The sequence below is a fragment of the Carassius gibelio genome, chromosome B24 (genome assembly GCF_023724105.1).
Source record: "Carassius gibelio isolate Cgi1373 ecotype wild population from Czech Republic chromosome B24, carGib1.2-hapl.c, whole genome shotgun sequence".
Lineage (NCBI taxonomy): Eukaryota > Metazoa > Chordata > Actinopteri > Cypriniformes > Cyprinidae > Carassius > Carassius gibelio.
Genome location: NC_068419.1, coordinates 25,141,870 through 25,167,621, shown reverse-complemented (window position 1 = coordinate 25,167,621; position 25,752 = coordinate 25,141,870). Strand labels below are relative to the sequence as shown.

Here is a 25,752-nt window from a genome sequence, read left to right as displayed (position 1 = left end):
AGGCCGAATGTGGTTCTCTTGATGGATGGTTAGATATATGATGGGCTAATGTAGAAAAAATAAATAATTTGAGGTCTTCCCAGCATTAAGGTAATCCTGTTTGTTTTGTCATTAAGGGAAAACATATTTTCTCAGGTACATATTTGTCTGGTAAATGATAAAGAATGCACCACCCCCATCCCCTACCCCCTTTTTTATTGCATTGCATGGTATATTATATGTTTGGGGATGACAGACTGATAAGCAGACATGCTATTTATGACTGAATGTAACTTCTCGGATACATATTTAACTCTTGTTCCTAACTCTCTAAAGGAGGGAACAGAGACGTCACATCAGTGACTGACGCATTGGGATCTCACTTCGAGGGACCAATCTATTTTGAGTGTAAACTAAATGGCAAATGCACATTGGCATGATATTATAGCATCAGGCTGCAGCTGATCACAGCGTGATTATGAAAAGGCAGCAGGTGCATCTTGTACCAGGTTTTTGCTGAGGAGCCGGAAAGGTGACCTGGCCACTCAGCGGGGGTACAGCAGGCAATGAGGTTTACATACGAAACCAAGATGTTCCCTTTCAGTTGGCTACTCTCTACGTCACATCGTATTGGTATTCCCTACCAAAGCACCATGGATGCCATGGTCACTGTGTTGACCGTTTGGACTAGCACATGATTGCCTCTTAAGTGCACTTTGAGATGGTTCAAGGCAAGGCGCACTGCTAATAATTCTAGGCAATTTATATGCCAGCGCAGATAGGGGCCCGTCCAAACCCCCAACACTCTGTTAATGTTATACGTGGCCCCCCAGCAGGTGGTGGAGGCATCCCTTTAAACCACTGCATGCCCGGAGACCTGTTCCAAGAGCACTTCTGCGTGGGGAAACATAAGATCTGACCACGGGGTGAAGGTTTGGCAACAGGCTGGTGTAACTTGGACCCGGTGAGTGCCATGCTGCCACGCCCACCTCGGGACTTGGCCATGAAGCCAGTGCTGAAGCAGTCTCATACGCAATAACTCTTGCCCTGTAAGTGCCGCTGCAGCTGCTATATGTCTCTGGATCCTCTGAAATAGTTTCAGTTAGACCACCATCCTGCCCTTGAATAAATTCAAGCAGGTCTTCACCGACAATGAATGTTCCTCTCCTGTCGGCATGTTGTCTGTTCAACCAAAATCAACTCCATACCGAGAAAAGAGATCTTCTGCATCAGGGAGAGTTTGCTCTTTTCCCCGCTGACCCAAATACCCAACAGGCTGAGGTGCTAGGAGCACCAGATCCCTGTGCTCGCACAACTGATCCCGAGACTGTGCTACTATAAGCCAGTCATCGAGATGCCCATCGAGTTGAGGATGCATACACCCAGCTCTCTGAGGGGAACAAGAGCCCCCTCTGTGACTTTCGTGAAGACATGAGGAGACAGGGACAGCCAGAAGAGCAGGACCTTTGCAAACTGCAAAAATGGTATGTGGTCCAATCTTACCAATCTTATGAATGGATGCACCCAAAGATGCCTCTCTGCATTAACATCTTGAATGGTAACCGATGAAGGACACGGTTCAAGACATGCAGATCCAAGATTGGTCATAACCCATTTTCTTGGGTACAATGAAGTAAGGGCTGAAAAATCCCATGCTCATATCGGCTGGAGGGACCGGCTCTATCACATCCTCCACCAGTTGGATTGTGATCTCCTGATGCAAGACAGGAGCATCGGCCACCTTCACTGTTGTGAAGCAGATGCCACTAAACTTGGGAGGATGTCGGGCAAACTAAGTCGCATAGCCAAGGGTGATGGGCTGCAGAAGACAGCGAGATGGGCTGGGTGGATCAGGAAGAGGTGCCTTCACCATCCCCAAAGAGCAGCTTCCTCCCTCTCTGGGTCAGCCGTCCCTGGGCCTCTTTCTCTTCCGCTCACCAGGTGGATGCAGGGGGCTGCCCTCGGCGACAAGCAGGCCGGAGCACTGCGGATGGTGGAATAATTGGAGGCAGCAGGTGCCCGGCTGGGAAGGGTGTGATGAATTGGCTCAATCTGCTTCTGTGCAGCCGAGAGCTGCTGGGCCAGGAACTGAATAGGTCACCGAATAAGCTGGTCTGGAACACAGGGGCATTAAAGAACCAAACTTTCTCGGCATCCCTCATATCGACCAAACACTGCAAGAGATGGTATTCCTGGACCACAAGTGTGGACATTGCATGACCACACTCCTCCCTTCTTGTGAGATGAGAAGGATGGTTTTCCCTGAGGAGTGGAGGTAGAATTAAGACACAACTGCTTCAAAAACAACTGCTCCACCGGGCTCCTCATGCACCTCCGGGATCCAATTATCCAGCATAAGGGCTCGGGGCACAGTGGAGATTTCCATTTGAGCCCTACCCTCTCGGTGGCCTGGGTATAGCCATTATTTCTGGATCCAATTTAGGCATTGCTACAGTCCGGAGAACAGCAACGCAGCTGAATCTTCCTCTCCAGAAATCTCTGGCTCACCCTCCAATTCAGCTATCAATATCTGGTCATTGGGAGAAGTGCCAAAAGATACTGCTGGTATACTTCTTGTAGAGGCCCTAGCACATTCCATTGGAAGCTCAACTGGTTGAGGAGTGCATGAGGGGTGATGGTCCCCCAAGGGTTGGTTCCCTGGAGGGGTTACCATCACTGTTACCCTCTGACTGCCTGTGCTACTGCCTGAAGTATCCCCCGTCTGACTTATGCAATGAAGAGAACTAAATCAAGACAGAGGCAATAGAGCTCCGCCCCTTTGAGGAATTAGAACATGCAATGAGAACATGACTCATCCTCAAATGCCTCCTCAGCGTGCTAAATGCCCAGGCAAGTGAAGCAGCGATTTCCCAGCGCCAGGTAACGATCGCATCCAGAAATGCCTGAGTGATATGTTGTCTATTGCAAGACCCACATTGTCTTTACAAAGATGTAACGTCAAATTTGCCACACAACGTTGTCTTTAAAAAGATGCTCCCATAAATTATCTTTTAATGTGAAAAGCTCTTTTAGCGTGCTGAAGCGCATAGGGGAGATGGCCGCCTGCAACACAAACAGTGCAGCCTGATGTGTGCAACCCACTCGAATGTACCACCAACACAATAATATTAAACAACCCATTCAAGAAAATATTTTACAGTTTTTTATTATTCTGAAATGTTGTTGGACATTCTATTCAGAGATGCAGCTGTATTGTTCAAATGAACAGACACAGAGTCAGAACAGAACAGAACGAGTCAATCTTTCGTTCGTTATCTGGCTTGGCTTGGTGTTTATCTTCAGTTCTCTCTTCACAGCAGTGTCAGTGTACTGTTTGAGTAAATTAATTACTCCAGGATATTGATTTATTTTGACTCAGAGGGAGTGTCAGCCAAAAAGTTAGCAACTTAAGTAATTTGTGGATTAATGCTTATTGGAGACCACACTCACAACAGACCCGGAAGAGGAGACAGTGCTGAATAAAGTCAAATACAAAATGTATTTCCGATGCCTCAATAAATTCTAACTGACCCTCTGATGTCACATGGGCTACTTTGATGATATTTTAATATACCGTATATATTTTAATATACAGTATACCGTACATACATTTTCAAAGGAGGGACAGAAAGCTCCCGGACTAAATCTAAAATGTCTTAAACTGTGTTCCGAAGATGAACCAAGGTCTTACAGGTTTGGAACGAGGGTGAGTCATTAATGACATAATAATCATTTTTGGGTGAACTAGTCATTTTGTGAATGCCTGTTCCCTTCTAAACAAAATGGATTAACTACTTCTCCCCTTCCACACCAACATTGGCTATTCAAACTCTGCTGGACTGTGCTTCTCTGAAACCTGTCAGAGTGATTCCGGATAACATGCTTCATCTGCTGAGCTACCAGCTGTTCAGAGGGGATCTTATAACAGAGTTAACAGGGAAAATGAGAGGTGGTAGATTGTGTTCCTACATCAACAAAAGTTGGTTTTCAGATGTAACAATGCTGAAAAAGGAATGCTGTCCTAACTTAGAGGCACACTTCTCTTCATCTTTTTTCACAGAGACTGTAACTTCATTTATCAGTTTCTGTGAGGATACTGTATGTGCATCCCCACCAGGACATTCTTATCATGTAATAATGATAAACCATGGTTTACTGGGAAACTCAAACAGCTTTGTCATGCCAAAGAGTATGCTTACAGAAGTGGGGATAAAATCTTGTTTAACTAGGCTAGGAACAAATTAAAAAAGGAGATCAGAGTGGCTAAAAAAACTACTCTGAAAAGTTAAGAAAACAGTTTTCAGACAACGATCTGGTGTCAGTATGGACTGGTTTCAAGAACATCATCTTGCAAAATACACCACCCCCACAGCCTGTGGAGAATCAACAACTGGCTTACAATCTGAATGTGTTTAATTGTTGACTTGAAAAGGCCTCTCACGATCTAAAGAGGGACACTTACATAGACAATAAAAAGGCCCAGCAGAAGTTGTGTCTTTCCTCGCCAGATGAGGAAATTCATCCTGCCACAGGAGCTGATGAAACAGTTCTACTCTGTTATCATTGAGTATGTTCTATGCTCATCCATAACTTTCTAGTTTGTTTCAGCTACCAAATCAGACATCATGAGACTACACTGTACAGTTAGGACTGCTAAAAGGATTATTCGTGCCCAAGCGCAATCTTAACAATCTGCACACTTTGCCTATATCTGCTAATACACTACTTTCTTTTTCTATTGATCTCTGGAATTGCCAGTCTGCTATTAACAAAGCCGATTTCATTACTTCTACTATTAGTCATTCAAAGCTTAATCTCATGGCCCTAACAGAGACCTGGATCAAACCAGAGGACACTGCTACACCTGCAGCACTCCCCAATATTTTCTCATTTTCCCACTCCCCCCGTTTGACTGGAAGAGGTGGAGGTACTGGTCTACCCTTTTAAAATACATTTTGTAGTTGTCTATCGACCCCCAGGACCACTGGGTAACTTTTTGGATGAATTAGATGTGTTGCTCTCAACCTTTTCTGAGGATGGTACTCCCCTAGTTATGCTTGGAGATTTCAACATCCATCTAGATAAACCTCTGCTTGCTGATTTCCACACTCTGCTTGCCTCTTTTGATCTCAACCAAGTGTCAGCTACTGCTGCTCACAAATCAGGCAACCAACTGGACCTTATTTTACACAACACTGCTCTACTGATCATGTTCTGGTTACTCCACTGCACATATCGGATCACTTCCTCCTCACTCATAACCTCAACCTGGTCCCTGACACAATCACTTACCCCTCTACATGTCATCTTTCGACGTAACCTACGCACACTTTCACCCTCCCGTATATCTGCAATGGTTTCATCTTCACTTCCTTCGCCTAAACTGTCTGCATCTTTGGATGCTAACAGTGCTACTGATACTTTCTGCTCCACTCTTATATCTTGTTTAGACACTGTTTGCCCCTTATCTTCCAGGCCAGCCTGTAACACCCCTTCTGCCCCTTGGTTATCTGATGTTCTACACGAACACCGTTCTAAGCTTAGAGCTGCTGAAAGGGTGTGGCGCAAGTCCAAAAATACTACTGACCTCAATGTGTATCAGTCAGTCACTCCTATCTTCTTTCTCTGCTAATGTCTCCACTGCTAAAATGACACACTACCATAACAAAATTAACAATTCGTCTAACTCTCGCATGCTTTATAAAACATTTTCCTCACTTCTTTGTCCTCCTCCTCCTCCCCCTCCTGCTTCCTCTCTAATAGCTGACGACTTTGCAACGTTTTTCATTAATAAAATTAAACACATTAGTGCACAATTTTCCACACCACAATCAGTCAAGCTCATATCACCAGCAAACTTACACTCATTTACATCCTTCTCTTCACTCTCTGAGTCAGAAGTCTCAAAACTCATACTTTCTAATCACCCTACTACTTTCCCGCTTGATCCTATTCCATCTCATCTCCTTCAAGCCATTTCTCCTGCAGTTGTACCTGCACTCACTCACATCATCAACACATTACTCCACACTGGTGTTTTTCCCTCATTATTTAGACAGGCACGTGTAACTCCACTACTTAAGAAACCCAACCTCAACCCATCTCTTTTAGAGAACTACAGACCAGTTTCCCTTCTTCCTTTCATTGCAAAAACACTTGAACAAGCTGTGTTCAACCAAGTCTCTACATTTCTCACACACAACAACGGCCATGCTCTCAGTTGTTGAAGCTCCAAAACTGGCGAGAGCAGAATCCAAATCTTCAGTACTTATCCTGCTTGATCTGTCCACTGCTTTTGACACTGTTAACCACCAGATACTCCTATCAGCCCTACCTACTGCAAAAGGCATCTCAATAACCACACTTCAATGATTTGAGTCTTACCTATCGGATAGATCCTTCAAAGTATCTTGGAGAGGTAAGGTGTCCAAGTCACAACATCTAATTACTGGGGTGCCTCAGGGGTCAGTTCTTGGACCACTTCTCTTCTCTGTCTACATGGCATCATTATGTTCTGTCATTCAGAAACATGGCTTTGCATACCACTGCTATATTCATAACACCGGCTTCCAATAGCTGCTCGCATAAAACTACCACTGGCTCTGCACCCATTTACCTAAATGTGTTACTTTAGTGCCCTCTAGAAGCTGGCGTTCTGCAAGTGAACGTCGCTTGATTGTGCCATCCCAAAGAAGCACAAAGTCACTTTTACGGACTTTTAAATTAAATGTTCCCTCCTGGTGGAATGACCTCCCCAATCTCAATCCGGGCATATGTTACTAAAATAAATTCTTAGTTACAATGCAAATACTCTGGAATGTTTGCTCTAATATATTGGTTTTCTCCAGTGCTGTGTCTCTTCTTCTGACCCCCAACTGTGTCAGTTGGTGCTATATGTTTCTACTTAGTGGCACTTCTCATTAATCCTGGGCATAATGCAGCAGCAAGAACTCTATAACATGCTGAGACACTGAGCCTAGATAGATGAGGGTCCACTACCCACTCCCAGAGCCTGATCAATACCAAGCAGCCCCCATTCTCACAGAGGGAGAAAGTCAAGACAGAGAGCCTATAGAGTTGTTAAAGGCTAGCTTTGATTACAAATGGCACTCTGGGGACAGAGGATGGCCCCCAGATAAGGTGATAAAGCGAGGGTGTAACTTTAGATAATGTATCTGAGTCTGTGGACTTCCCTACCCCCACCATCTTTCTGCACATTATTTTCCATTATACTGCTATCGATCTGCTAGAGGTAATGGCCATTGGAATCATAACCCGAGGCATAACTACATTCCAGCCCGAGAAAAGTTCATTGGAGAAAAGGAACAGAAGCGCTGAGGAAACATTTTCTGGGCCTAGCCTTTGAAGAGGGGTTGGTATTTTTGTTTCACTAGGGACTGATTTTTTTAATTAAATTTTTCTGTCAACAATTGAAGCATAACTTTAGTGGCTTGAAATTGTAATTGTGATGTCAGGAATCCTCTTTATGATGGGATTTATTTGAAAGCATGCATACATAAATGGCCATTTCATTTCTGAAAGTAACCCTAGCATTCAATGAAATGCACTGGTGTGTGTAGTTTTCTTTTTGTGCTGATGTGTTTCCTATTGAAACAGGAAGTTGGGTGGGGACATATTGTGGATCTTAGACAAAGACATTTAGCTTGCCCTAATCTCAGAGCTCATGGTAGGTCTGCATTGAAAGGTTGGTATGTTATGTTAATACTATTTCACACAAGAAAATTAATAGGATCGTTTTCTTCTGGAAACCATCTGCTCTACTGGCATTTCTCTGCAACACAGACACTTAGGAATCATGGGATAACCAAGGTTGATAGTAGGCCAGTGCTAATCCAGGCCAGATTATAGGTAGAGAAAAGAAATATGATAATGATAGTGTCGCTGAAATATCTTTCCACAGTTCATCATGCTCTCTCTTTCTCTGCAGTAGTATGAAGTACGAAGGGCACCTGTGTTGATTTACTGTCAAATCTTCCAGGATTATCTGTAATCCTGGAGCTTTAAAATCTGTTTGCTGACAGCTGTGTTCTCTAACAGAACTGCTGTTTGCTGTGCACATAGTGTCCTGTATTGCAGCAAGAGTTCTTTCTTTAAGGGGTAAAAAAGGGAAAAACCTTTTAATTTTCTGCTTGAGTGAATTTCAATTTACAGTTCTTCTCGGTTTGTATTGTGTTTTATTTGGCTATAATGCATAGCTGACTCTATATATGAGTCTTTGCCTTGGTAAATAGGCACAATATCACAGCACATCCTTTGAATGTCTTCTAATATATTCTAGTGTATCAGTGGATTTTGCTCTTCAATAGCTGTTATTTTTACCAATAGGTCCAGGGCATATACTGTAATTGATAAAAAACAGAGCAGCCATGCACATTTTTTTTTTCTCCCACAGATTTTATTCAGCCTGAACAATATTATAAGAATCTTTATATAAAAACACAATATAAAAACTGTTTTAAAGCAAACAATCTATTTTTATTTTTATTTTTCACTTATGAATTGAGGTTATTATATATATATATATATATATATATATATATATATATATATAATATATATATATATATAATCTACATTGCCATTTATAATAATGATAATAATAGTAATAATAATAATAATCACAAAAGTAGAGGCTGCTCTGATTTTTAGGTTATCCCATATTCATTTGCAATTACCCATGATGTGTTTTTCCAATTCTAGGTGGTTTACAAAAACAACGACATACGACTGGAACTCTCTCGCCTGGCCCGCATTGCAGACCCGAAGATGAAGCTTCAGGGAGATGTGGTGTTTAAATGCGAGAATGTTCCCACCCTAGACCCTATCTCTTTTGAGACACCAGAATCCTTCCTCAGCCTGCCCAAGTGGAACACCAAGCGTGTGGGCTCCATTTCCTTTGACTTTCGCACTTCAGAGCCCAACGGACTAATCCTTTTCACTCAAGGTAAGCCCCAGGACAAGAAAGATTCTAGAAGCCAGAGGAGCAACAGAGTGGACTTCTTCGCTGTGGAACTTTTAGATGGAAATTTCTATCTTCTGTTGGACATGGGATCAGGAACGATTAAAGTCAAAGCCACACAAAGTAAGGTCAGTGATGGAGCCTGGCACCATGTGGACATCCAGAGAGATGGAAGATCAGGTGAGTAGATTCATTTTCTCCAGATTACCTTACTGCTTTTAATATGTATATTTGTGTTTGTATGTGTGTGTGTGTGTGTGTGTGTGTGTGTGTGTGTGTGTGTGTGTGTGTGTGTGTGTGTTGTGTGTGTGTACATATGCAGGTGTTACTTTTTCAAAAAGTGAAACTTTCTTATATTGAAAGTTTAAAGCATTTCAAAAGTCTTTGTTTATTATTTATTTTTTTATTGATGATTAGAGCTTACAGCTAATGAAAGTCAAAAATCCAGTCTCAAAATATTAGAATATTTACATTTGAGTTTCAGTAAATGACCATCCCCACAGAATAAATTCTGGGTATCTTTGAAACCACAATAATGGGAATAAGACTGCTGACTTGGCAATGGTCCATATAACAATCATTGATTCTGATTCTGATACTCCAAAAAAAAAGGGATAAGTCCCAAAAGGTAATTACTGAAAGGGGTGGAACATATTGCTGTATCAAGCATATTAAATGCAAAGTTGACTGGAAGGAAGAAATCGAGTAGGAAAATGTGCACAAGCAACAGGGATGACCGCAAGCTTTAGAATGCTGTCAAGCAAATTAAAACATTTGGGAGAGCTTCACCAGGAGTGGACTAAAACTGGAGTCATTGCATCAAGAGTCAGATACTCAGATGTCTTCAGTTAATGGGCTACTAAGCCACTTCTGAAACAGAAACATCAGAAGCATCTTACCTGAGCTAAGAGGAAAAAGAACTGGGCTGTTGCTCAGTGGTCTAAAGTCCTCTTTTCAGACAAAAGTAAATTTTGCATTACATTTGGATATCAAGATCTGGAGTTTGGGGTAAGATTGGAGAGGCAAAGAATCCAAGCTGCTTGAAGTCCAGTGTAAAGTTTCCAAAGTTAGTGATGATTTGGTGTGGCGTGACCTCTGCTGGTGTTGGTCCATTTTATGTTTTGTCAAGTCCAAAAAGTCAGTTCAGAGGTCTACCAGTAGATTTTGGAGCACTTTATGCTTCCATCTGCTGGTAGACTTTGTGGAGATGCTGATTACCTTTTCCAGCAGGACCTGCCCACAGTGCTAAAACAGTTTTTCTGACCATGGTTTGACTGTGCTTGATTAGCCAGCCAACATACCTGACATACCTATGGAATCTGTAGGATATTTTCAAGCAAAAGATGAGTAACATTTGATCCAACAATACAGATAAGCTGAAGGCTCAATAGTGCTTCAGCAGTGCCACAGGCTGATTGCTTCTCACCTCACTGATGCTGTAAAAGGAGGCCAGACCAAGTATTGACTGCATAAATTAACATACTTTAAAGAACTTACACTTTTCACTTTTGCAAATCCTTTTAATAATATTATTATTATTGATCTTAGGAAATAATCTAATATTTTGACATACTGGATTTTTTACTTTCATTAGCTGTAAACTCTAATCATCAATAAAAAACTTGTTCACAATATTATATATTTTTAGATGCATTTTTTAAAGCATTAAGGTACTTGAGGATGTGTCATGTAGTGAATTATTAGTGTGTGTATGCGTGTGTATGTGTAATGACACCCTTTAGACATGACTATATTCACAATATTTTTTGCAAAATATGCAAGTTTTTGCCACTAGATGGTGTGTATTCAAAACGAACAAAGGCGTAGTTTGATAATGATGTGACTGAGTGTGGAATCGTCCCCAAAGCCTATGCAGGCCAACGGGTCTCGGGTAGAAATCATGTTTATGGATGAGCTAATGTATTTAAAAAAAATTAACATTGTAGTATGAAGCAAGGTGTGGTTGAAAGCCATCAAAGCGAAACAAGGCCATTAAAGCAATTGCTAATGAGAGACGAGAGTTACACACGGCTCAAAAGCAGCAGAGTTTTTATTATGCCACACTGGCATAGTTGACCACTGGTCGTACTTATGTTGGGTAAAGCAGTGCTGTTTTGTCATACAAGATACGCCTAAAAGTTCTGTTATAATGCTACTCTGTGCGGTTTTCACATGTCTAATGAAACGCAAAACATATTAATTATTTGGTGTTTCAATGTTTTCTACTAAACAAAACCCAGAAATCGAGGGTGCATGACAGGCAGGTGACACAATGACCAGAGACAAGTCACTATTTAAAATAGCTATTTTTTGGGGGGGGGGGATTTAAACATTCTTCGAAACATTTAAGTACACAAGTCAACAGAATATATACCACCGTTCTAATGATTTGTGGATATTTAAATACAAAATTACATATTATTGTGCCTTCAATTGTGGAGCTTAAAAAGTTTCTCCTTTTTTTCATCAGTGTCAAATTTGAAAGGGTGTTGGGGTTACTTTTGCAAAGCTTTAAAATGACATCTAAATTGTCAACAAATTGTCAGTAAAAAGAAGCTGATAATGTAGCACTTTTATCCACAAAATAGTTTAATATAACAGGGTTAATGAGTCGTGAGACATGCAGATCTATTTGCAAGCTTTTATTGCACAGAGACATGGTCATAACAGGCATTGGTCAAACACTGGCAAACAGGTATATAGAGGGCAAGACACAAGAATAATCCTAGGGCAAGCGTGTGTTTCGATTAATGAATAATATTCAGAGAGCTAAGCAAGAAGGGAATCCAGTATCCAGAGCAAAGTGTCAAAACACGAGTAACAGGGCAAGGCAAGCAAATGACTAAACTATGAAAACTAGAAACTGAAACGAGACTACGAAAACTAGAAAATGAAACAAGTCTATGAAAACTAGAAACTAAAACAAAACTGTAAAAAAACAACCACGGAATGGCTTGGTATCTCAGCTATTGCTAGGAGAAGGATATGTGCAGAACAATACTCGGCAGTATGTGAGAGGACGTCCAATGCTTATAAAGCATGTCTGATGATTGTGCAGTGTGTGATTGTTATCAGGTGAATGTAATTGGTGCAATGGAGCATGGGAAATGTAGTCCAGGGTGTAGTGTATAGTATGAGAGTCTGTGTTGTGGATGATGACCTCTGGTGGTGAATAAATGGAAGTTCAATGACTAGATCATGACAACTATTCTCTATTGTAACTTAATGGCGTAATTTCTTTCTAAGCTTCTCTGTATTAATCACCATTATTAGGGTTGATTCTAAACCATTGTCAATTGAATGAGCCATTTTAAGGGGTGTGGCAGAGTCTTAACTTTGATCAAGAATATCTATTTGGATTTGAGACTATAGTCTTTGCAACTTTAGATCTTCTTCATATACCCAGAGCTTGTATCACTCAAAAGAGAAAGAAAATTTTTAAATCGCATCATATGACATCTTTAATGCTAATTTTTCACATTTCATTTTAATCATAATAGTGAAAATAGGTTAAGTTTAGGTGAATAGATCATATATCTATTCAGTAATGGTGACTCGCTCCTTGTCTGATTTTTAGCCTTTATGCAAGTGCCTAAAAACTTGTATTTCTCAGCAACAAAGAGCAGAGACAGATATATAGATGTGGGTGTTGAGAGACCAAGAATACTTGCATAATAAAGACCAGTGGAAGAACTCTGAGTGCCCACTCAATCTGCCAGTGCCTCCACACTAAACTCTATTGATGTTTCTATTCTGAAACTCCTGCCTGCCTCTATCTGTTAGTCCATCATTGTGTCAGAACACACACACACACAAATGCACATCTCTATATTATATATAGTTATATATTATATATATTTAGTGCACTGTTTTTTTTCTTGGATTTGCTTGGTTAGAAGCATCCTGTTGTCAAATGTTTTTATAATTATCAATTTTATAATGACTGTGTATTTATTTCTATGTATTTATTTTTTCAGCATGACATTGTCTTCTTTTGGCTGAGCTTATTTAGTCATTGCTAACAGTCTGTTTTTGTTTTGAACAGGTATCATATCTGTGAACAGCCGTCGGACTCCATTCACAGCCAGTGGAGAGAATGAGATTCTAGACCTGGAAGGTGACCTCTATCTCGGAGGTTTGCCAGACAACCGTGTTGGCCTGGTTCTTCCCACTGACCTGTGGACCGCTATGCTGAACTATGGCTATGTGGGGTGCATCCGTGATCTCTTCATAGATGGACGCAGTAAAGACATTCGCCAGATCGCAGAGGCGCAGAATGGAGTCGGAATCAAGCCGTCCTGCAGCAAAATAACAGGCAAACATTGTGACAGCAACCCCTGCAAAAACAATGGCATCTGTAAAGAGGGCTGGAATCGCTTCATCTGTGACTGCACTGGGACCGGATACTGGGATCGAACCTGTGAGAGAGGTGAGTTATACCATTAGCTGTGTTTCTATCACCCTGATTTAATGCACATTTTGAAGTATCGCATCAGAAATGAGGGATGGTAAAAAAAAAAAAAAATAATAATTTATGCTTGCTTACAGTGGATTTTTACATGCGAAAAGGGGTTCATGTGAATAATGGGAGATGGGAAGGCATTTGTTAAGTTAAATATGTTAAATTCACAACTTTGGATGGAAACCCGACGACTTGCAAAGCCTGAATCTCTGTCTGTTATTATTTATTTATTTTAATGTATTTTTTTGTCTGGGAATGGACCATGATTTAATATAAGGTAACTTAAGCCAGAGCCCGCGGATGTCCTTGAGGCAAGCTAAAACATACCAAAATATAATTTGAAAGTGAACTAACGCTTTAATAATAAAATATCTGATCTTACACAATATGTTTCCATTGAAAAATGGCATCTTCTGGCAAAATGCAGAAATTTATACAGGGAATCTTCATAGTGCATTATAGGTATTCTATAGCCATGTGCATAGTTTTTAGTTTGTGTCATTATTATTATCAGGCATGATGTGCCTGAATGAATAATGTCCACTATGGTTTCAGACACTGCCAAAATCTATGTCCCACTGACATAATACACCATGTAAGAGCACTGGCGGAAATTTCTGAAAAAGATATTGCGTCCTCCTGGGGTCAATATGGGGAAACGCCTTGCTGTGACACGTGTCTGAAGCATACATTCAATAAACACTAATAACATGTTAACCTGTGAAAGCTCATGACATCAGTACCAGTATAAATAGGCATTGAGAGAATACATCATCCACTTCTTCGTCTGAAGCTTGTGTCCGAAGCATGGCAAGAAACCTAGAGGACACAGTGTCTTGTTCCTTAATCAGGGAACCATGGTTACATAAGTAGCCCGATACGTTCCCTTTCACTATGGAAGTTGCCCCTGGGAAGTTACACGGCTGTCCATGACATTATCCCCTACATATTCAAACATATTCCTTTAAGGGGGTATAACCAAGAGCCTAGCATTATACTAACTCTTGGCCTATCACAAGCTGCATGAGCTTGCTGAAGAAACTGTCCCAACAGATACTTAGTAACAACACCCTGTTAAAATAGGTATCCAGAGGATACATAGGTGGAGTGGAGCCCAAAGTGGAAATGGGGCTTTAACCAACTCAAAAAAGGGCACGAATTTGCCGCGTGTAGCCCTCACCATACAGGATTTTAGAAAGACTGCAAAGGAATAGTGTGCTAACTTACCACAGTGTGGATTTAGAAAGTGTGAAAAGACTACACGTGCACACTTACCATGAATTTTAGAGATACCATTCTAAAGGACTCTCGTGCAGCCCATAGATGGAAATGGTGCATCTCAAGAACAATATCTGAGAAGTCTAATACTAGCTAGCAGTAAAATACCTAGCTGAGGGAGCAACACACCCAGCTCTCAAACGAGAGGGGGGCTAGACCTACAGCATGACGATCATTAGAAATCAGAAGGTAAGCGTACTGCAAGCTTAGCCAAAAAAAAGGCAGAGGAAGGGTCTAGTTCACCTGATGCTGCTAGTTCCAGGTGCTCTGGGAAAACATAGAACTTAACTCTCGTGTGAGAGGATAACTCAGAATTCAGAAAATGAGTAGCATGCTCATGGGCAACCTTTTGATAAAGGGGAGCACTGCCAAATACTACCACGAGAACAGCCCACAGAGCAAGGAATCCAATTCCTCAGAAAGTGGGGGAATTCAATTGCTATTCCATGTTCACAATAACCCTCAATGGTGAGGGGAGCGATGCTTCAAAAGTGTGTCAACAGAGACACACTGGTTAAGTGGAGACAAAGGTGAGTACCAGGGGGGTCTAAGCCAACTCAGAGAGAGGGAACAAGGCTAATAATGTGTAACCCTTAACATACAGGATTTCAGAAAATATGCAGAGTCTTAGTGTGCACGCTTACCACTATGTGGATTTTAGAAAGTGTGCAAATTGCTCAGCGTGCAAACTTACCAACATGTGGATTTCAGAAAGTGCACAAAGCTTAGTGTGTGCATTTACCATAGCATGGGTTTAAGAGCTTCCCAAGCATCTACTTACAGCAGTACTGAGCCAAACGGTAATGGCAAGCAGAGACATAACCCTCTGAGATGAGGGGAGCACTGCCTGTGACAGAATTCACAAGAAGGTTCTTGCCAATGCCACCTATACTTCCCAGTTGATGCCTCAGCAAAAGGGGATATCCCGGTTGCCAGGAAGCCCCTCGGGGCAACCTAGCTATGGCATACCAGACAGGGAAGCATAAAAGCATAAGCCCAGCCCGGACAATTTTGTAGTGCCAAGCTGGGGGCCTGATGATCAAGAAGGCTCCAGCCTGTGATCTGGCCATGTAATCCAGGAAGCATAAAGCCCGAATCAGGGCTATCATAATGACTGGATACAACATTGACGAGTGAGGTAATCACTGCAAGTCGAGGACCCGGTTTCTGAAATCAGCAGAGGGTCACCGTGGACCAACCCTAGAAAAGAACAGAATCACACAGGTCCAGGAAAAGACTGCAAAGAAACCTACAGATGGTATTCACACAACCACCAGCATATTAAATACATATATAGGAGTCCTGTTTAAGAAGTGACCCAAAGAAGACTCTAGCCTGGATCATCAGTATGGTGCTTACTATGAATCCATAGAACCAACCAAACATCATAGGTCCAGCATAAGAGAATAAGGCAGGAAGTTCCTACCTATGCTCATTCAGGTGGAGAGATGGTGGTTACAGGGGAATTAGGAAGTGGAATATAAGGCAGATGTTTACCCCCCCAAGGGAAATGAGTATATACTCAAGTATCTTACTCAAGTAAACATGAGCCATGACGCTAGCCTTCTGTGCCCATTTCTGATCCTCAGATCGAGTTGGGCCAGGACCCCTGAGTTTGTACATGCTTAGAACTGGACCTTCATGGAACGATGGATTTGAAGGCTCGCCTTTAACCAGGTCTTTCAGCAGATCAGCCTGATACGCTTGAAGCACCGCCATTGTGTGCAGTGAAGCAACACCCTGACCTGCTGCTGCTGCATATGCCCTGCCATTTAAGCAAAATGTATCCTAATGGGCTTAGATGGCAAGGAGGAAGTCTTAAGAGAAGATGCCTCCCCCATGGAGAGAATGCAGGCCTGCATCTCTTCAACAGGTGGCATCTTCTCATAACCATTCTCACGCATTCCTCGATCAGGTTCTTTCCATGTTCTCACCATGATGCAATGTGCAGCATGCATTCAGCTCCCATGGGAGCTAAACACACTCCGCCGAACCGATAGATTGCCTCAGGAATCAAGCGTGTATGAAACTGCTGCCACGAAAGCATCGCTATTCACAGGTGAGGCAAACACACTCATGCAAACACTATCTACAAACTTGGGTAAATGGTGAAATACTCACATCCCCCTCAGTAGTCCCGCTAATGCATTGCAGTTAGCACAGCAAAGCGTATCCAACTCCCTCAAGAGCTGAACGTGCTTGCTCTTCACCACACACACACCCACAGCATGCGATCCGTGAACTGCAGGTATCAGAGCAATGACTCTAACATGCACTACTTTGGGGAAGTCGTGGCCTAATGGTTAGAGCGTCGGACTCCCAATCGAAAGGGTTGTGAGTTTGAGTCTCAGGCCGGACGGAATTGTAGGTGGCGGTAGTGCATGAAAAGCTCTCTCTCCACCTTCAATACCAAGACTTAGGTGCCCTTGAGCAAGGCATCGAACCCCCAACTGCTCCCCGGGCGCCGCAGCATAAATGGCTGCCCACTGCTCCGGGTGTGTGCTCACAGTGTGTGTGTTCACTGCTCTGTGTGTGTGCATTTCGGATGGGTTAAATGCAGAGCACAAATTCTGAGTATGGGTCACCATACTTGGCTGAATGTCATGTCACTGTCACTGTCACTTTTACTTGCTGTATGCGTCAGACAAAACAGTCAGAGTGAAAATGAAGAAGAGGATGGCATGTTCTCCCTGTGCCTATTTATACTATAGTTACACCGGTAGGGACATCATGAGCTGTAGCCGGCCAACATGTTGTTGGTGTTTTTTGAATGTATGCTTTAGACATGGGTCACGGTGAGGCATTTCCCCATAGTGACCCCCTAGAGGACGCAGTTTGAAGTTCCATTGAAAGAGAAACAATGTTAATGTAGAAAAAATAATCAACCATGATGGACTACAAATTCTGATTAAGTTTTACACTTTAAGTAATACTAATAAAAAGGTGTTATTTGTTATTTCTTTGTCAGGTTAACCTCACATTTTTTAATATATGAATTGAATGTATAAATAAATAAATAAATAAATAAATAAATAAATACATTGTATCCAAAATAATTGTTGGTCAATGTATATACTTTTTCACAAAATATTCTTCACAATATTCTTCACAAAATACTAAAATAAATCATACTAAAATAAAAAAGTTATTTTTACAATAACATATTTAATGTCAAATTTACTAAAAACTTTTATTTTGTTTTTAAAATATATCTACAGTTACAGCCAAATTATTTTAATTATTATTAAGTCCAGTCAGACACACCCAAACCCCCATAATTCGCACCTCATACATTTTGCAGCCACTATATTTGTCATCTACTTTGAATATCTCTAGAATGATGATTATATTAGTGTTATAGAGAGTCAAATGGTCAGGATTGTCAATTTTTTTTTTTTTTCAAGAAGAGAATTGTTTAAAATAAAAGCACACTGTTAAACAAATGAGGATTAAGGCTCGGTCTTACTGAAAACAGCTTCTCCAACGAAACAAACTTTTGGATTTTATATCAGAAATGACAGCCTAGAAAATCCAGGAGCCTCTGGATGTACTGAGATTGAGTGGACAGCAGTTTCTGCTTTGCAGCTTTGAAGGCGATTTTATAATTTTTGTGTAACATTTCTTGGGAGGTTTAATGGGATTTCTCTTTCATTTCTACTGACTGACTGTCTGCGCTGTTCGCTCAGGAGGATCAGAAAATTAAATTGAACAAGGCTTGGAGCAAGAAAATGTTCCCATGGTGTTCAGAATTAGGAGCAAGCTCACATTAATTTTTATGACAGTTTGTAGATAGCTGCTCCTTAGGCTATTGGGGGATGCAATCTTTACGCAGCATGGTTGGATTGGGTGGATTTTTATTATTATTATTATTCTACCATGATTTTTCAAGGTTTAGCAGATGGTTTAGGGTCTGTTGTGGAATGAAAAAAAAAAAATTCTGACTTGAGGTAACCGAAAAAAATATATATACAGTCAGGAGTACAATACAGGAGGAAATCGGAGGAAAGGCGTACAGACAAAGCCTCGGCAATGTGGAGCTGGATGAGTCAGAAAGAGAACCAAAGGGGACAGTGTGATGTCATCTGAGTCACAATTAGGTCCACCTAAGCCAAGCCAACAACTCTCCATATCTGCTTCACCCCCTCTTATGTCTTAACCCCAGAACTGCCATCCACTCTGATTGAGCTTATATCAAGCAATCATCAACTTTGTTGAGTCATGAAAGTATGGGGTGAGAGTGCAAGGCCAAAGAAGGCCAAAGAAAGATCCTGTATTGGTAAGCTTTTGCCCCCAAAAGTAAACCTCAGGAACTTCCTATGGTAAGGAAGGATGGAAATATGTGCATCTTTTAGACTGATCATGACACACTAGTCCTTGGACTTGGTTTGAGACACCTGTTTGAGTGCGAGAGTGCTGAACTTCAGTCCCCCCTCTGAATCACAGCTACATTTCTGGGTGGTAACTGAGTGAAGCTCCCGCCGGAGACAGCTGCACCCTGGAACACCAGCAGGGGTTGATAGACCAATCTCCTGAGGGCACTGAGGTGTACACCTCTCTTCCCCAGACGGAGCTGGCCTTCAAAAAGTCCTAAGCCTGAGGCATCAGGACGATTATGATGAAGTCTATTCAGCAAGAATTACAGTCCGCAGAACCGCCTTTCGCTAGAAGTCTTTGACCTGGGTGAGACACTTTGACTCTAGACTCTGCGAAGTATGAGAAGTGATGCCCCCAGAATGAGGTGCTCGATAAATGTTTAATCCAAGAGCCCCTGTATATTCCTCAGAATTAAATTCAGTCAAACAACCAGACGAGTAAAACATGGTCTGGTGTAATAAAATTTACATCAAAAACTGAAATGATGTAATATATGTGTTACCTTGGCAGTTCACGAGCCGCTCAGTCTCACAAACAACATCAATCTCCTCAGAGAAAGATGGCAGTAGCAGTGAACTCTCATTCAGAAGGGGGAAGAAAATGGGTGGAGATAGGAAGAGCCATCTCCAAACCGTCCACCAGATTATGTGCAATCCGCGCAATCTCTTTTTAAATAGATAATTTTTTCTAATTTATTGCACTCTAGAACAAATGTCTATTTTACAATCATGAACGGTCATAATATAATCTGCCCCCCCCCCATTAGTTTTGTAATGAACACTGATCAAATAGAAAATAAAGCTGCGTTATAGTAGTGTGTTTATTGTTTGGCAAAAGATGGTTGCAGTGGGATTCATGCAAAGTGCAGTGTTCATGCGTGCAGCTGAGGACTGACATCCACTGACAGTCGGAAAATACTGCATGTGAACTTAACCTGCAAATTTTATTGTACTCTGTATCGTGTTTAAGTTGCATACATATTGTTCTTACATTTGTGTTAAATTGGTCAAGCTACAGTTTCAGAGTAGCTTGCCCAACACTGCTTGTACCCTACCTGATAAAAAAAAAAATCCGGTCTTTCACTCTGCCTGTGTCAGTTTGACAGTCAGTTCTTGTTAAAGATTTAAATCCCTGCAGCCAATATTCTAATCTGTTGGTCCCGGATTAAGAAAATGTAAACTTACATCTTTAGGGGTGGTTGGATTTATTCACACACATTAAAATATTTATTTAAAGCTCCTTTCTTTTCAGATTCTTATTTACAACATTAACTTAATAGGTTGTATGTTAACTTATTGGGAGAAAATGTCTCAGGTTATGCATGTAACCATGGTTCCCTGAGAATAGAGAATGAGACATTGTGTCCTCTAGAGGGCACTATGGGAACGCTGTCAGCGTGACCGGTGTCTGAAGCATGAATTAAATAATGACAATGAACTTGACATTGGCACACGGAAGCCTATGACGTAAGCAAATGAGCGACTGCGAATATAAAAGGGCACCTGTAGAACACATCATCCTATTCTTTTTTCTGAGGAGACACGGGCATGATGCCGAAGCAAAGCACAGAGACAAAGCGTCTCGTTCCCTATTCTCAGGAAACCATGGTTATATGTGTAACCTGAGACATTCCCTTTCGAAAGTTAACTCCACGCTATGTCCTCCAGAGGGTTCTATGGGAATGGTGTGCCAATGCCGCTATGTTGAGGGATAAGTGCCTAGTCAGAACTTGAGGAACAGCATCCCCTACTAGCGAAACCACTAGGCTTCACAGCAGGCTCAAGCTTCAATCATCATAGACTAACTCACCCGCCAAAGTCTGGAGCTCAAAGAGTAGAGGTCTCAGCATAACGACTCTCTAAACCGAGAGGAGACCTAGCTACACTCAACGCCAGAGGCAGTTAGTGAGGTTCAAAATACAAGAGCCTACAATCCTCTACTGCCTAGGCGGAGCTCTGTGGAGTGGAGGCTTTCGAAGAATGACTCTCTAAAATGAGAGGAAAAATAAACAATGCTCAACTCTGGCAGGGGGGCTTTTAAGAATGGAGATCTCAGCATAATGACTCTTTAAAGCAAGAGGAGACCTGGATACACTCAGTGCAAGAAAGAGCCTACAAACTCATATCACTGCCCATGACCGAGATCTGAAGAGTGAAGATCTGAAGAGGAAGCCTGGCACTCAACCCTCTTAGAGAAGCTCTTAAGAGTGGAGGCCTCAGCATGATGACTTTTTAGCATGAGAGTTGACCTGACTACACTCAGCACTAAAGACAGTTAGAGAGGCTCCCAAAAAGAAGAGGAGCCTACCTACCAATACTACTGTCCAAGCAGAGCTTTGGGGAGTGGAGGCTCCACCAAGATGACTCTTTAAAACGAGAAGAAACCTAACGACACTCACCCCTGGCAGGGGAGCTCTTAAGAGTCGAAGTCTCAGCATAACACCTCTCTAAAATGAGAGGAGACCTGGCTACATTCGACACCAAAGGCAGTTAACGGAGCTCAAAGAAAGAGCCTACAACTCACATCGCTGCCCATGACAGAGCTCTGAACAGTGAAGGCATCAGTAGGATGACTCTCATCAAAGAGAGGAAGCCTAGCACTCAACCCTCTTAGAGAAACTTTTAAGAGTGGAGGTCTCAGCACGATGACTCTCTAGAGCGAGAGGAGGCCTGACAACACTCAGCCTAGTTTAGGAGCTCTTAAGAGTGGAGGTCTCAACGTAGTTAGCGAGGCCCACAAGAAAGGAGCCTCCAAACTAATAGTGCTGTCTAAACGGAGCTATAAGGAACGGAGGCTTCAGCAGGAAACTCTCTTAACGAGAGGAAGCCAAACAACACCCAACCTAGTTTAGGAGCTCTTAAGAGTGGAGGTCTCAACATAACAACTCTGTAAAACGAGAGGAGATCTGACTACTAAATACTAGACACAATTAGTGAGGCTCACAATAGAGCCTAGATACTAATGGTTCTGTCTAAGCAGAGCTCTAGGAAGCAGAGTACACTGCCAACAACTCAGAAGCTAGAGTACTAAGCTAGGAGTACTAAACATGCTCCTAAGTGTCATAATTGTATATATATATATATATATATAGAGAGAGAGAGAGAGAGAGAGAGAGAGAGAGAGAGAGAGAGAGAGAGAGAATTAAAAGAGAAAGAATCAGTGAATAACTGCTGAAAATCTGGTCTGTTGTACAGTATAATAATAGCTTCAGAAGATTTGGAATTCTTCACAATAAAAAAAAAAGAAAGAAAAAAAAAGAAAATGTATATAACAACAACCAAGTTTAACAAGGCCCTTCATAACATTATTTTACTAACAGTATCAACACAAGAAATGGAAATTGAAATTTTATTAAAAAAGAAAGGCTTTTACAGAAATCCACAACAATTTGAATACAGTAGTGGAGGGTGGTGCATTAAAAATGCATTGCAATAATGAAGCACAGAAGCGGCAGTTTCTAAATGTAAAGAGGGATCTCTCGGGCAGTGGTTTGCTGCAGAGGGAGAGCATGCTGTCTCATCCTGTTAACCTTGCCTGAGTCCTGAAGAGCACTCTATTTTTGAAGCGCTCTCTTTCTCTCTCTCTCTGTGTGTGTGCAGATGTGTTAACATGCCTCTTGCACTGCTGTCTCCACCATTCCACCTGAAGTCAAGAACATGCAGTCACATGTTACTGCCAAACCCCCACCCATCTCCTCTCTGACCACTGCAGCCTCTCTTGTTCAGTGACCCTGTTGGGATTGTTTCAGGGATGCTTTCTGAGTCTGTGGCCTGGGGCCTACTGATGTTAGCTGGAAGTATCACATTTGAGGTTCCAAGTTCAATTGCTTTGGGCTCATTTGGCTACAGTATATTGATAGTATGGCTTTATGAAGGGTCATGTCCTGTTTTCAAGTTTATATGGTACTCATAGACCAATTTTTGAAGCCATGAGACCTGACTGAATTGACCCACCCCATTCAATCAAAATTATTTTGATCTGGTAGCTTTATTATTATGTATGTACTAATGTAAATGTTAAAGTAGAAAATTCTGACAACATTCTGACATTTTTTAGTAGAAAGTTTAAAGAGACTAAAAATAGTAGAAAAATAGAATTTCTTATATCCCTTTCTAATAATATGTTGCTTAAAATATATTGCTCACAGCTGTAATGTAAACAGAAATACACCAACACAAGACAGAAAACATTTACACACTCACTTTCTCATACAGACATTCTCTCGTGATTATTCATTGTACCCCAGAGCTGGATTCATAAAATAGTCACAGTGGGATCAGGGTATACTTGTTCTGAAAAGATTAGACAACTTATGCAACATTGAATTAAAAATATACAGAAATATGCATTTAATTGCATATTGTATTTATATATATTATTATTATATATGCAGTTTTATGCTATAATGTTGTAGTATGGTTTTGTTTGTCAGCGTGTAGACAAAAAGGTAATGAACATATTGTGACCTGGCCTATAGCAGGTAGGACAGACTGAGCAGTGGTGTTAAAAAAAAAAAAACACAAAAAAAAAAACCTTGAACCCTTATGAATGAACACAATAAAAAGATTTTCATTCTCAAAATATTTTCTAATTTATCTGTTTGTGCAATAAAGAAAAGCAACGAGGTAAACTATTTTTATTTTAATCACATTTTCTAAACAAATATAGCTCTAGTCTCTCTCTCTTCCACACACACACATACACACTTCTGTTTAAGAGGAGAGGTGTGAGCATTCGTCTTCTCCTCAGGCTGACAAACACCTTCATTGTGACACTGATCTTAGCAGACTTCCACACTGACACTGCAAAGTTTCAGCTCTTCCTCTCTGTCTACTTCCCTCCTTTCTTTGCATTCCATTATATTATTCAGATTAATTTTTCTGCTTTAGTACAAAACTTTAGGAGATCTTTGGTCCTATAATACACCCAATGCAATGCGACACAAGGCGCAGCGCAGGTGTGTTTGCTAGTTTCAGTCCGGCGCCGTTTGCATTTTTCCATCCAGCGCCACGTCGTTTAATTATCAAATGCATTTGAGCTCATTTGTGGTCCCATGGGCGTGCTGGTCTAAAAAAGAGGTGTGTTTAGGCGCATTATTGGCGCAATGCTATTTTAATGAGCTGAAAATAGACTGCGCCATAGACCAACTCAAACCTGGTCTAAAGTCTGTCGCAATGTTTTTCTTTGTTATTTATTAAATGTCACCCTGTCCCGTATACGGGACGACTACATTTACTTCACTATACAGTATTACAATTAAATCTAATCTTGACAAACTATATATCGTTGGAAAGGTCTAAGACTCCCAAATATATATTTTACCAAAGTTTTTAGTTTTTTGACCTTTGTTTTAAAAAAATAATTCTTCATCGCCTTTTTCTGGATCACATTTTAGAAATCATCATAAATTATATATCAACTGAAAACTTAAAATCTCAAAATTCATCCTTTAAAACCCATTTTAAAATCAGACATTGCACTACCATGTAAATGGTACAACAATATCATGTTACAAAATGTTTTAAATTCATGAAAAAAATTACGTTTGAATCGTGCACTATAAAGTCTATATTCAAAAATGTGAGTGACAGTTAAGGGTTAAAGAGTGTGTTAGTATAGGGGGATCCACAATGTGCGTACACGCTGCTCGTTAAACACAATGTTTTTTCTTTGTTATTTATTAACTGTCACCCTGTCCCGTATACGGGATGCCTACATTTACTTCACTATATTACAATTAAATCTAATCTAATCTTGATATATATATATATATATATCATACACGAGCAGCTCAGTTTCATCTCGGAGACGAGTTCTGTCTTTGCGCTTGCCAAATTCCGGCGTGTAAATAGCAAATCCGTCATGGCACAAGCGCAACTGGCTCTTAAAGGGAATGGAAGATGAGACTCTGATTGGTTTATTGCACGTTATGCCCCAAAAACACCCATTACTTTTTAAGAGAATAAGTGACAACCCGAGAATAAGACCACGCATCCGGGCGCACAAACCGGTTTTCCTTCGTTAAAATAGCAGTGGAATAAAAAGTGGATTTGGACACGCCCTGAGTGCACATGTGCCGTGCACTTTACACTTTGCATTTAGAACGTGAACAGAATTACATATTGTTTACACAATGACAGAAAATTATTCATAATTTATTGATTCACTCCAACCTTTTTTGTCCATCCCCCTTTTAAATTTAAACAGTTTGATAAAACCCTGCTGTAATGTAAAGTTTAATCCATTTCATAACTGATATCCAACAATAGGATATACCTGTATTTTCTTTTTTCTTATTTTATAATATTTTTAATACAATAACTTCATTCAAGTCTATTGCCAGAAAACATTACTTAAAATATGTGTAATCTAGATTATTTTGGTAACTACAATTTTCATCATGTAATGTGTAATCAACAATGGACTACAATTTGTAAGTAATCTACCCACCTCTGCTACTCAGTGTCACAACCACACCTGCTACACTCCCAGGATCGGACACTTACGCCACACCCACTCGTCCCCAATCACCAGAATTCTAAACACCTGTGCATCATCACCAGCACCACATATAAAGCCACCAGTCACCATCACTCAGTGTCTGGTCTTGCACCGATCTCCTCACATACCTGAACTACATTCGTCTGCCTACCTGATCTGCCTTACCCTCTTCATACTC

At 41.0% G+C, this 25,752-nt stretch overlaps 2 protein-coding genes across 2 annotated transcripts in view; one reads left to right on the top strand and one right to left on the bottom strand.

Annotated features, from left to right (window-relative positions):
- LOC128013122 (neurexin-3b-like) overlaps positions 1–21,265 on the top strand; it is a 22,718-nt gene extending 1,453 nt beyond the window's left edge. Inside the window, exons 2-4 of the mRNA XM_052595834.1 lie at positions 8,701–9,139; positions 13,005–13,388; positions 21,147–21,265. Coding sequence (XP_052451794.1) covers positions 8,701–9,139; positions 13,005–13,388; positions 21,147–21,265 — 942 coding nt within the window. The remainder of the gene's footprint in view (positions 1–8,700; positions 9,140–13,004; positions 13,389–21,146) is intronic.
- LOC128012867 (cerebellin-2-like) overlaps positions 1–25,752 on the bottom strand; it is a 636,721-nt gene that overhangs the window by 185,868 nt on the left and 425,101 nt on the right. The gene's annotated exons all lie outside the window — the stretch shown is intronic.